The sequence below is a fragment of the Mobula birostris genome, chromosome 9 (assembly GCF_030028105.1).
Source record: "Mobula birostris isolate sMobBir1 chromosome 9, sMobBir1.hap1, whole genome shotgun sequence".
In the NCBI taxonomy this organism is placed as follows: Eukaryota; Metazoa; Chordata; class Chondrichthyes; order Myliobatiformes; family Myliobatidae; genus Mobula; species Mobula birostris.
The window spans coordinates 75720234-75733897 of NC_092378.1; the positions used below are offsets into that span (position 1 = coordinate 75720234).

At 44.1% G+C, this 13664-nt stretch overlaps 1 protein-coding gene across 1 annotated transcript in view; it reads left to right on the plus strand.

Moving 5' to 3' along the window:
* Positions 1-253: 253 nt before the first annotated feature.
* Positions 254-13664, plus strand: part of fer1l6 (fer-1 like family member 6) — a 311731-nt gene continuing 298320 nt past the window's right edge. Inside the window, exons 1-4 of the mRNA XM_072267285.1 lie at positions 254-296; positions 4199-4307; positions 5996-6050; positions 6153-6284. Coding sequence (XP_072123386.1) covers positions 254-296; positions 4199-4307; positions 5996-6050; positions 6153-6284 — 339 coding nt within the window. The remainder of the gene's footprint in view (positions 297-4198; positions 4308-5995; positions 6051-6152; positions 6285-13664) is intronic.

Here is a 13664-nt window from a genome sequence, read left to right on the forward strand (position 1 = left end):
TAGGAGACTGTGCACAATTCTGATTTGATGGAGACGGACGTGAGAGTACGGAGGAACATTTGGAAAACTTCTGAAATACCTGCTTTGCTGCCACTGCTACTGTGTGGTAACCGGAATCTCCAGAGCAGAAGGCCCCGAAATCCTCGGCTTTGCTTGTTTCAGCAGTCAGAGCTAGGTCTAAGGCGCTCGGCGGAGGATGGCACCGGGAGGCTGTATCGGAGGGGCTGGTCGGAGGCTTGAAGTTTTCGGATGGATGGACTCGGTGTCCGCTGCGGTTGGCTGCTTCCAAGGCATCGGCAAGTTGACAGTGCCTGGAGGTTTATAGCAGGGAGTTTCTCCCTTTTGCTCCCTGCTATCGGGGACTCAGGAGTTGATCGACTTGGAGACTTTTGAGCCTTTTTTTTACCGTGCCTACGGTTTGTTCTTCATCAAATTATGGTACTTCTTTGCACTGCTGTAACTATATGTTATAATTATGTGGTTCTGTCAGTGTTAGTCTTTGGTTTTCTGTGATATCACTCCGGAGAATCATTGTATCATTTCTTAATGCATGTATACATTTCTAAATGACTATAAAAGAGGACTGAGTGTTCTCATAATCTAAATCCTATGGTGTTACAGGCATGGATAGAAGAATGGCTGACAGGCAGGAAGAGGTAAGTGGGAATAAATGGGGCCTTTTCTGGTTGGCTGCTGGTGACTAGTGGGGTCTCTCAGGGGTCAATATTGGGACCGCCAGTTTTCACATTGTTTGTCAGTGATTTGGATAATGGAATTGATGGCTTTGTGGCAAAGTTTGCAGATGATACGAAGATAGGTGGAGGGGTAGGTAGTGCTGAGGAAGCAATGCAATTGCAGCAGGACTCAGACAAGTTGGAAGAATGGGCAAAAAAGTGGCAGATGGTGTACAGTGTTGGGAAATGTATGATAATGCATTTTGGTCATAGGTTACTATCTAAATGGGGAAAAGTTCAAACATTGGAGGTGCAGAGGGACTTGGGTCCTCGTGCAAGACTCCCAGAAGGTTAATTTACAGGCTGAGTCTGTGATAAAGGTGGAAAATGCAATGTTAGCATTTATTTCCAGGGGAATAGAATATAAAAGCAAGGAGATAATGCCGAGGCTTTATAAGCCACTAGTCAGGTTGCACTTGGAGTACTGTCAACAGTTTTGGACCCCATATATCAGAAAGGGTGTGTTGTCATTGGAGAGAGTCCAGAGGAGGTTCTCAAGATTGATTCCAGGAATGAAGGTGTTAACATATGAGGAGTGTTTGGCAGCTTTGGTCCTGTACTAACTGGAATTTCGAAGATTCCGGGGGATGTCTTTGAAACCTCCCAAATGTTGAAAGGACCAGATAAGGTGGATGAGAAGAGTATGTTTCCTACGGTGGGGATGTCCAGAACCAGGGGCTATGGCCTCAAAATTGAGGGGCGACCCTTTAGAATAGAGGTAAGGAGGAATGTTTTTTAGTCAGAGAGTGGTGAATACGTGCAATGCTCTGCCACAGACTGTGGTGGAGGCCAAGTCCATGGGCATAATTAATCCAGAAGTTGATCATTTCCTGATTGGTCAGGACATCAAAGGATATCGCAAGATGCCAGGTGTATGGGGTTGAGTGGGATCTGGGATCAGCCATGATGGAATGGTGGAGCAGACTCGATGGGCTGAATGGCCTAATTCTGCTCCTATGTCTTATGGTCTTATGGTCTCTGGATGGCCTCTAAGTATATAATATTACTAAAGGCAAAGGTAAGTGACACAACTCTCATTCTCCAGCAGGAGAGCTGCGATCTCCCTGCAACTTGGAAGAAAGACATCAAGAACTTGAGACCAATACACACAAAATGTTGGAAAAACTCAGCATGTCAGGTTTCATCTATGGAAAGGAATAAACATAGAAACATTGAAACATAGAAAACCTACAGCACAATACAGGCCCTTCAGCTCACAAAGCTGTGCCAAATATGTCCCTACCTTAGAACTACCTGGGCTTACCCATAGCCCCCTATTTTTCTAAGCTCCATGTACCTATCCAGGAGTCTCTTAAAAGACCCTATCATTTCCATCTCCAACACCACTGCCAGCAGCCCATTCCACGCACTCACCACTCTCTGCGTAAAAAACTTATCCCTGACATCTCCTCTGTGCCTGCTTCCAAGCACCTTAAAACTGTGCCCTCTCGTGCTAGCCATTTCAGCCCTGGGAAAAAAGCCTCTGACTATCCACACAATCAATGCCTCTCATTATTTTGTACAATGCCTCTCATTATCTTGTACACCTCTATCAGGTCACCTCTCATCCTCCGTTGCTCCAAGGAGAAAAGGCCGAGTTCCCTCAACCTATTTTCATAAGGCATGCACCCCAATCCAGGCAACATTTTTGTAAATCTCCTCTGCACCCTTTCTATGGTTTCCATTTCTTCCTGTAGTAAGGCAACCAGAATTGAGCACAGTACTCCAAGTTGGGTCTGACCAGGGTCCTATATAGCTGTAACATTACCTCTCAGCTCTTAAACTCAATCCCACGGTTGATGAAGGCCAATGTACCATATGCCTTCTTAACCACAGAGTCAACCTGCATAGCAGCTTTGTGTGTCCTATGAACTTAGACCACAAGATCCCTCTGATCCTCCACACTGCCAAGAGTCTTACCATTAATGCTATATTCTGCCATCATATTTGACCTACCAAAATGAACCACTTCACACTTATCTGGGTTGAACTCCATCTGCCACTTCCCAGCCCAGTTTTGCATCCTATCAATGTCCCGCTGTAACCTCTGACAGCCCTCCACACTGTTCAGAACACCCCCAAATTTTTGTCATCAACAAACTTACTAACCCATCCCTCCACTTTCCCATCCAGGTCACTTATAAAAATCACGAAGAATAGGGGTCCCAGAGCAGATCCCTGAGGCACACCACTGGTGATCGACATCCATGCAGAATATGACCTATCTACAACCACTCTTTGGCTTCTGTGAGCAAGCCAGTTCTAGATCCACAAAGCAAGGTCCCCTTGGATCCCATGTCTCCTTACTTTCTCAATAAGCCTTGCATGGGGAACCTTATCAAATGCCTTGCTGCAATCCATATACACTACATCTACGGCTCTACCTTCATCAATGTGTTTAGTCACATCCTCCAAAAAGTTCAGGCAGGCTCATAAGGCACGACCTGCCTTTGACAAAGCCATGCTGACTACTCTTGATCATATTATACCTCCTCAAATGTTCATAAAACCTGCATGTCAGGATCTTCTCCATCAACTTACCAACCACTGAAGTAAGATTCACTAGTCTATAATTTCCTGGGCTGTCTCTACTCCCCTTCTTGAATAAGGGAACAACATCCGCAACCCTCCAATTCTCCAGAATCTCTCCTGTCCTCTTGCTCCACATACTTGTAGAATGCCTTGGGGTTTTCCTTAATCCTCTTTGCCAAGGCCTTCTCATGTCATCTTCTGGCTCTCCTAATTTCATTCTTAAGCTCCTTCCTGCTATCTTTATAATCATCTAGGTCCCTATGATTACCTAGTTTTTTGAACCTTTTGTAAGCTCTCCTTTTCTTCTTGACTAGATTTTCAATAGCTTTTGTACACCACGGTTCCTGTACCCTACCATCCTTTCCCTGTCTCATTGGAATGTACCTATGCAGAACCCACGCAAATATCCCCTGAACATTTGCCACATTTCTTCCGTATGTTTCCCTGCGAACATCTGTTTCCAATTTATGCTTCCAAGTTCCTGCCTGGTAGACTCATACTTCCCCTTACTCTAATTAAACGCTTCCCTAACTTGTCTGTTCCTATCCCTCTCCAATACTATGGTAAAGGAGATAGAATTATGAATACTATCTCCAAAATGCTCTCCCACTGAGAGTCCTGACACCTGATGAGGTTCTTTTACCAATACCAGCCTCTCCTCTTGTAGGCTTATCTACATATTGTGTCAAGAAACCTTCCTGAACACACATAACAAACTCCACCCCATCTAAACCCCTCATTCTCAGGAGATGCCAATCAATATTTGGGAAATTAAAATCTCTTACCACAACAACCCTGTTATTATTACATCTTTGCAGAATCTGACTCCCTCTCTGCTCCTCAATATCAATATTTTGGATCAAGACCCTTCAATTGTGTTTAAGAATTCAAGAGCATTTGTTGTCAATTCTTTAACTTTGCTTGCTTCCCAGATGAACAAGATGACTCTGACAATCAGCAGTCCAGTCCTGAACCTACTTCAGAAGCCATTGATGACATTCTCCCCAGCAGTTTCTCCAGTAATATTTCTCCCAGGAAAAGGTGGGTGATTCCTGTTGGGTACAAGTACAGACCTTTGTCCAAGTGATCACTTCACATTTTCAGAAACTGCAAATAATCAGAATCAGTGGAGGAATCTAAGACTGAAGAAAAGGTTATCAACTGCTGTGGCCTAAAGTACTTTCAGTGACCACTTTATTAGGTACATCTGTAATTCCTGTCCGCTTGAACTGGTCTGCCTATTCTCGTCTGACCTTTCTCATTAGCAAGGCATTTTTGCTCATAGAACTGCATCTCACCTGCAAAGCAAATATCTAATCAGCCAATCATGGCAACACCAAATACATAAAAGCATGCAGACACAGTGATCTCAATAACTTTGATCATGGAATGATTGTTGACGCTAGATGGGGTGATTTGAGCATCTTAGAAACTGCTGATCTTCTGGGATTTTCGTGCACAGCAGTCTCTAGAGTTTACAGAGAATAGTGCATTAAACAAAAAAAAAGTCCATTGGGTGGCAGTTCTGAGAGCAAAAGTGCCTTGATAATTAAAGAGGTCAGAGGAGAATGGGCCGACCCATTCAAGCTGACAGGAAGACAATAGTAGCTCAGGTAGACATATGGTACAACAGTGGTATACAGAAGAGCATCTCTGAAAGCACAACATGTCAAACCTTGAAGTGGAGCATCTTTAGTCTAGTGTTCAGTTAATTGGCAGAGTAAGTTTAGTAATTTCCCCCTCAACAACATCACTTGACCGCTATCCAGCTCATGTGCTGTTTACCCCTCAGCCATGCCTTTGTTACATCTTTACTCAACTGTTGCAATATTCTCCTTTGCAGCCTGGCAGCACCTTCCCCACGTCAACATAAATGTTAAAGTTCTTGTTGTTCATACCCTGGCTTGCACTGAATTCCTTTCACCTACTCTTGTGCTAAATGTTCTATGTTGTCCCTAATGATGCAAGCCCTGAATTTTAAACTTCACATGTTTGCTTTGACATCTCTTCACTCTCCCTCTTTATATAACTGTCTCTTCATGGATTTGCCTCTCCTTCCACAGACCCAAGTCTCCTTGTCTCTGCAATCACTTGCATTCCAATAGCCATCTTAAAGCACTGTTCTCCTCTGGTTTTGGCCTCTTGGAACCTTCTTTAATTTAATCTTCCTCCATTGACAGTCAAGTTCACAGGTATCTTCTCCAAAGCTCTAAGATATCCACCTCCCTACCCTTCACTGTTTTAATGTGCTCCTAAAACCCTGGCTTTTTTGATCAACCTTTAGGCTAACTGTCAAGTTAAAGAAAAAATAAGAAAAAAAACACAAGAAGAGCTTGAAGCTATTTTCTTCAAATCATGACTTTCTTATTTAGAAGACAGGTGTTGAGTATTGAGTTCTGTGCTTAATTTAAGTTATGAAATCCTAAACCAAATATATGGATAAATCATCAAAGTTGCTGGTGAACGCAGCAGGCCAGGCAGCATCTCTAGGAAGAGGTACAGTCAACGTTTCAGGGTGAGGCCCTTCATCAGGACGAGTCCTGAGTCCTGAGTCCTGACGAAGGGTCCCGGCCTGAAAGGTCGACTGTACCTCTTCCTAGAGATGCTGCCTGGCCTGCTGCGTTCACCAGCAACTTTGATGTGTGTTGCTTGAATTTCCAGCATCTGCAGAATTCCTCGTGTTTGTATATGGATAAATCACACTTCTTCAACAATATATTTCTGTACAGATCAAAACCAGTTTCCAAAATTCAACCTACAGAGAGCAGGGCTCAACATTATCAGGTGAGAGAACATATTGTAAAGCTGCTAGGTAAATGAGTATTTCCAACACAAACACACAACTTGGCTAATCACCTGAGAATTCTTGGTTCCTGTGTCTAACAGATTGCCATTACAATCACTGAGGGACGGCAGTTAGCTGGGGACAACATCGACCCGATGGTCATAATTGAAGTTGGGGATGAGAAAAAACAAACAACAGTAAAAGAAGGAACTAATTTCCCGTTCTACAATGAGGTAACTGTACCAAATCTCTGATGCCATTAATGACCTGTGGTTTAGTATGCTGAAGTTATGCTTAAGTGTTAGTTTCAAAAGGATCAAATGCACTTCAAAGTTCAGAAAAAAAAATCACATTCTGAAAAACTGCACAGATAAGCATTAGCAAAACAATTTGGATATAAAAGGGTCTTTTAAGAGACTCTTAGATAGATACATGGAGCTTAAAAAAATAGAGGACAATATGGAAGGGTAATTCTAGGCAGTTTTTAGAGTAGGTTACATGGTCGGCACAACATTGTGGGCTGAAGGGCCTGTAATGTGCTGTAGATTTCTACGTTCTATGTTCTGGAGTACTGTCCGTGTGTGTGGGTGAGGGGTGGGAGAGAGAGGAAGGTGGCTAGTCGTGCTGTTATTGTTTTGCTGCTTGCTGTGTTCTGTGTTGTTCGGCCAAGTAATGCAAGCAAGGTAGATTGTCGTTAGAATGTGTGGAGGCCTCAGCACGTTGTTAGGTACATTGGATGTTAACGCAAATGATGTCTATCCATCATTTCCATCGACGGGTCAAATGGCCTTATTCTGTTCCTATGTCTTATGGCCTTATTTTACTGTATGGTTCAATGTACTTGTGATAAATAAATCTGGACCTGAATTTGAAGCAAGTAGCTTGCTGAAATCAGGGCTGCACAATGGAGGCTAATGAGTTCTTGCTGGGAGCCTCACTCTGTGGATGAGGAGATTTACCAGGATGCTCTCTGAAGTAGAGGGCATGTCTTATAAATATAGGCTGAGCAAGCTGTTGAGATACAGAATGGAATGGGCCCTCTGAGCCCTGCCACCCAGAAAAACCCAATTTAACCCTAGCCTAATCATTGGACAATTTACAATCAGCAATTAACTTACTAACTGGTGTGTCTTTCGACTGTGGGTGGAACTTGAGCACCCATGCGTTCTATGGTGAGGACATACAGACTCCTTACAGATGACATCGGAATTGAACTTCGAACCCTGTAATAGAATTGCACTACTGTAGCTCCCTTTTTGGATATAAGGAGGGTAAGCAGTGCCTTAATAGAGTGGTACAAGGTGATAAGAGGTATAGATTGAGTGGATAACCATAGACTTTCTCCCAGGGTGGAAATGGTACAAAAAAGGCATAATTTTAAGGTGATTGGATGTTAGAGGTGGGTTAATTTCACAGTTTTGGGTGCATGGAATATCCTGCCAAGGGTGACGGTAGAGACAGATATCCCGAGGTCATTTAAGAAACTCTTATATAGGCACATGGATGATAGAAAAATGGAGGGTTATGGAGGAGAGAAGGGTTACTTTGATCTTAGAGTAGGTTAAAAGGTCAGCACAACACTATGGACCAAAGGGTCTGTAATATGTTGTAATGTTATGTTCTATGAGTCTGGGAGGCAGAAGCCTCGGCTGGGTTTGCACAACATAGAGGAGAACTCAGGCCCACAGTTGTCTAGAATGTCAGCTCAGTCATGGACTGACAGCAGACCATTCATACGTGGCCTTTGGCACCCCTACCCAAATTCAAAAATGTCGGTGACTTTCCGTTGACATCATCAATCCCAATTTAAATCATATTGTCAGCTGTATAGGCAGCCACTTGTCTCAAGGTAGGTGTTGACGGCAGACCCAAATGCAAGACACAGACACTGAAGTAGTGGGAACTGGACTGGACTAGAGTTAGGGACGGGACTGGATACAAACTAGGAGCTGGGACAAGAACACAGACTTGGGCTAGGACTTTGGCTAGGAAAGCGGGACCAGGACAAGGAACTGGGAACTCGGAGCCTGGGTTTGGACCCTAAGCCAGGGACTGGACAAGGACCCAGAACCTGGGTCTTGACTCGGGCTTGGACCCCAGAACTGGACGAAGACATGACGTGGCTACAGGACTGGATGAGGCTTGGGTTCTTCGAGGCTTTCCTGGGCAGGACGAGGTACTCTTTCTTGGAACTCAGGGTGAGACCCTTTCTAGGACACAGGGCTGGGATGCTTTTGCAGGGCCAGGCCCCTTCCTTGGACGCCAAGCTGGGATGCTTACTAGAATGCAGGACCGAGATGACTGCCGAGATAAACCACCGAGGAAACTGTCAGGGTTCAGACGGAGAGGGAAAGGGAACAGACCAGCCTCAGGGTAATGGCAAAGACGGCCTGACTTACCCAACGGAGGCAAGGATGGGAAGGGACAGATCTAACCCATCGTGACAGCAAGGACAGCCTGACTTACGCCACGGAGGCAAGGACAGGGAGGGAGCTCAAACCGGTGTGGCACAGAGCTTGGGGGCAGCCAGCAACCTCGGCTGGCTACGGAAAAAAGCCGAATCCATATCCAGCTCGGAGTGGCAGACGGCCACTCAGCTGGCCCGGGAAACGGCCGAATTCATACCATGATGACTGCTCCGACTAGAGACAACAGGGCTCCATGAAGCACTGGTCCTCCAACCAGGCCTAGAGATCACAAATGGCTACTCTAGCCTTTCACCAGCAGGTTGCTCCAAGGGGATACTGACAAGACAAACCAGCACCCACACTCACACCCAGGGCCACTTATATTCCCAGCCCCAAGATGAGCATCAGGTGGCTATGATTAAGCCCAACTGAAACAAGGGACAGCCGGAAGACCCGGAGTCCAGAATCCACAGACTGGACCGTGAACCAGAATGCAGACTTCACGGACCGGACTATGACACCACTTGGGTTTCATCAGAGCATCCCAGCCACAACGGTGTTGGCCGTGTGTTCTTTCACTCTATTTTCACTTCACTGCCATGCAGTTTGGACCAAAATATGGCCTAGAAGTTCTATCATATGCACAACATTCTATCTGTCCTAATTAACTTAGAACGTGGAACCACGATTGTTGTGGCCATTACAGAGCCTTGGCTGTCACAGAGGAAGGAATGCTGCTGGGTGGTCTGGGGTATGGACGTTTCAAAATGGACAGGGAAGGAGGTAAAAGAGGTAAGGGAGTGGCATTGGTAATCAAGAATAGTATTGTAGCTGCAGAAAAGGTAGATGTCATGGAGGGATCGTCAACTGAGTCACTTTGGGTGGAAGTTTAGAAAAAGTAAGTGAGAAATCACTCTATTGGGAGTATTCTATAGCCACCTCCCAATGCCTGAATAGCAACTGGGATATCAAAGAACAGACAGTAGGCAGATTTTGGAAAGGTGCAAGTACAACAGAGTTGTTGTCGTGCATGACTTCAATTTCCCTAATATTGATTGGCACCTACATAGTACAAAAAGTTTAGATGGACAGAATGTTTTAGGTGTGCTGAGGAAGGATTCCAGCCACAGCTAATAATCTGAATCTAGATTTGTACTAACTAATTAACCAGGTCAGCTGTCAGATTGCTTAGTGTGAGAGCATTTTGGAGACAGTGGCCACAACTCCCTAACATTCAGCATAGCCTTGGATAACGACAGGAACAGCAGTATGGGAAAGTATTTAACTGGTGGAGGGCTAACTATGACGCTCTTAGGGAGGAATTTGGGAGCATAAATTGATAACGGATGTTATCAGGGAAATGTACAATGGAAATGTGGAAGTTGTTTAGGCAGCACTTGCATTGGGTTCTGGATAGGTTTGTCCTACTGAGGCAGGGTGAAGGAACCATCTTGAGAAAAGAGCTGGAATATTTAAACAAAGGGAAGAAGGAAGTATACTTAAGGGTTAGGAAGCAGACAGTGCACTTGAGACTATAAGACGTATGAGCAGAATTAGGCCAGTGGGGCCAATGGGTCTGCTCTACCATTTCATCATGGTTGATCCATTTCCCTCTCAACCCCATTCTTCTGCCTTCTCCTCATACCCTTTCATGCCCTGACTAATCAAGAACCTATCAACCTCAGCCTAAAATGTATCCAATGACTTGGACTCTACACCCACCTATGGCAACAAATTCCACAGATTCTCCACTGCTAAAGAAATTCCTAAATAGATGCCCCTTTATTCTGAGGCAGTGTGCCCTGGTCCTAGACTCTCCCACTATAGGAAACATCTTCTCCATATCCACTCTATCTAGGCCTTTTAACATTCAATAGATTTCAAAGAGGTTCACCCCCCACCATTCTTCTAAATTCCAGTCAATAAAGGCCCAGAGCAATCAATCACTCCTCATACAATAAGTCTTCCGTTCTCAGAATCATTCTTGTGAACCTTTTCTGAACACTCCCCAATGTCAGCACATCCTTCCTGAAAAAGGGACCCAAAACTGATTACAATATTCCAAGTGCGGTCTTACCTATGACCTATAAAGCCTCAGCATTACATCCTTGCTTTGATATTCTAGTCCTCTTGATATAAATGCTAATATTGCATTTCCTTCCTCACCACCAACTCAACCTGCAAATTAACCATAAGGGAAAACTTCACAAGGACTCCAAAATCCTTTTGCAGCTCGAATTTTTAAAATTTCTACCCATTTAGAGAATAGTCTATACACTTCCCGACACTGTACTCCATCTGCCACTTTTTGCCTATTCTCTTAATCTGTCTACATCTATATGCAGCATTTCTGCTTCCTCAACACTACCTGTCCTTCAACTATCATCTGCATACTTGACCAGAAAGCCATCAATTCTGTTATACAAATAATTGACATATAATGTAAATGAATCAGTCCCAACACAAATCTCTGTGGAACACCACTAGTCACTGGCAGCTAACCAGAAAAGGCTTCCTTTATTCACAATCTTTGCCTCCTGCCAATCAGTCACCGCTTTATCCATGCTAGAATCCTTCCTGTAAAACCATGAGATCTTCACATATTAAGCAGCATCATGTGTGGTACCTTGTCAAAGGCCTTCTGAAAATCCAAGTACATAATATCAACCATTTCTCCTTTGTCTCTCTTATATGTTATTTTTTCAAAGAATTCCAACAGATTTGTCAGGCAAGATTTTCACTGAAAGGAAACCATGGTGACGTTGACCAATTTTATCATGTGCCTTCAAGTATCCCAAAACCACGTCCTTAACAATTGACTCCAACACCTTTTCAACCAGTTAGGCTAACTGGCTTATAATTTCCTTTCTTCCTCCTCTCTTCTTGAAGAATGGAGTGACATTTGCAATTTTCCAGTCCTCTGGAATCATGCCAGAATCTACTGATTCTTGAAAGATCATTACTAATAACCCCCCAAATCTCTCACCTACCTCTTTCAGAACCCTGGGGTATAGACCACCTGGTGTAGGTGACTTCATACGACTCACTTTTCCAAACACCTTTTTCCGAGTAATAGCAACTGCACTCACTTCCACCCCTTGACACACTCAAATGTCTGGCATACTGCTTGTGTTTTCCACACTGTAGACTGATGTTCAGTTCTTCTGCCATTTACTTGTCCCCCATTACTGCCTCTCCAAGATCATTTTCCAGTGGTCCAATATCTACTCTTGCCTCTCTTTCACACTTTATATATCTGAAGAAACTTTTGGCATCCTCTTTAATATTATTGGCTAGCTTACCTTCATATTCCATCTTTTTCTTGTTTATAACTTTTTTAGTTGCCTGTTGGATTTTACATGCTTCCTAATCCACCTACTTCACACTATTTTTTGCTTTATTATATGCCCTCCCTTTTGCTTTTATGGTGGCTTTGAATTCCCCTGTCAGCCATGGTTGTATTGTCCTGTTTTTGGAATACTTCCTCTTCTTTGGGATGCACCTATCCTGTGCCTTCTAAATTGCTTCCAGAAACTCCAGCCATTGTTGCTCTGTCGTCATCCTGCTAGTGTCCCCTTCCAATCAACTTAGGCAGGCACCCCTCCCATGCCTCTGTAATTCCTATCACTCCACTATAATACTGATAGACATGGCTTTAGCTTTTCCCTCTCAAATTGTAGGGTAAAATTTATCATATTATGATCATGAAAGGTTCCTTTACCTTAAGCAAATCAGATTCATTACACAATGCCCAATCCAGTTTAGCTGATCCCCTGATGGGCTCAACCACAAGCTGTCTCTAAAGCCATGTACTTAGGCATTCTACAAATTCTCTAATTCTTTCTCTTGGGATCCAGCACCAATCTACCTGCAGATTGAAATTCCCCCATGACTATCACATTGCACTTTTCAGATGCCTTTTCTATCTCCCGTTTTAATTTGTAGCCCACATCTTGGCTACTGTTTGAAAGCCTGTATACTTCCATCAGGGTCTTTTTACCCTTGTAGTTTCTTAATTTTATCCAGAAGGATTCTACATCTTCCCATCCTGTATCACATCTTTCTAAGAATTTTATTTCATTGTTTTACCAATACAACCATGCCACCCCTTCTATCTTCCTGCCTGTCATTTTCACACAATGTGTATTCTTGGATGTTAAACTCTGAACTATAATATTCTTTCAGCCAAGACTCAATGATGCCCACAACATCTTACCTGCCAATCTCTAACTGTGCTACCAGATCATCTACCTTATTCCATATTTTGAGTGCATTCAAATATAACACCAGTACTGTAATCATCACCCTTTTCCATTTTGTCCTCCTGTCATTCTGCAACTCATCCCTCTGGTTGCAGTTTTGCCGTATCATCTGCCTGTCCTTTCTCACAGTCTGACTACCCACTGCTCCTAGTTGCATACCAGCTCTCCCACCCTCAGGCTGATCAGTCATGTTGCTACCCTCCTCCCAACAGCTCGCGCAAACCCGCCCACAAGGATATTGGTTTGCCCTGAATTCAAGTGTAACCTGTCCCTTTGTACAGGTCATACCTTCCCCAGAAGATACAGAAATCTGCAATCCTGCCACCCCGCACCAGTTTCTCAGCACAGACATCCCACCTCTCGCGGAAGTTCTGAGAGTCTCCCGCATATTAATAGTGGCTCCCTGATGCCCGCAAATTGCACACAATATCACTGAAATCAAAATTTTTTTGAGAGCGCGCGAGAACAAGAGAGAGAGCGAGCGTGAGACAGAGTGAACGTGAGAGAGCGTGAGAGAGCGCGACAGCAAGAGAGAGCGAGCGAGCATGAGAGCGCGAAAGAGAGCGAGCATGAGAGAGTGTGAGAGAGCAAGCACCAGAGAAAAACAGAGAGAGAGAGAGAGAAAGAGAGTGCGCGCACGCGCGCGAGCCATGGCAGAGTGTTCCAAAAAAAAAATTTAAATGTTCTTCACCCCAGACTACCCTAAAGTGTACCTTTGCCTAATAGGGGTCAAAAATAATGACAGTGTTGCTCGTTGCACTGTTTGCAATAGTGACTTTTCTATTGCCCATGGTGGGTTAAAATGTAAAAGGCATGTTGAGGTGAGTTTAACAGGTGTCATTCGTTCATTAGCATAGCTAACATTATTTAAACTAGCTGGCATCCCACCTCTCCCGGAAGTTCCGGGAGTCTCCCGCAAATTGATGGTGCTACCTCCCTGAAA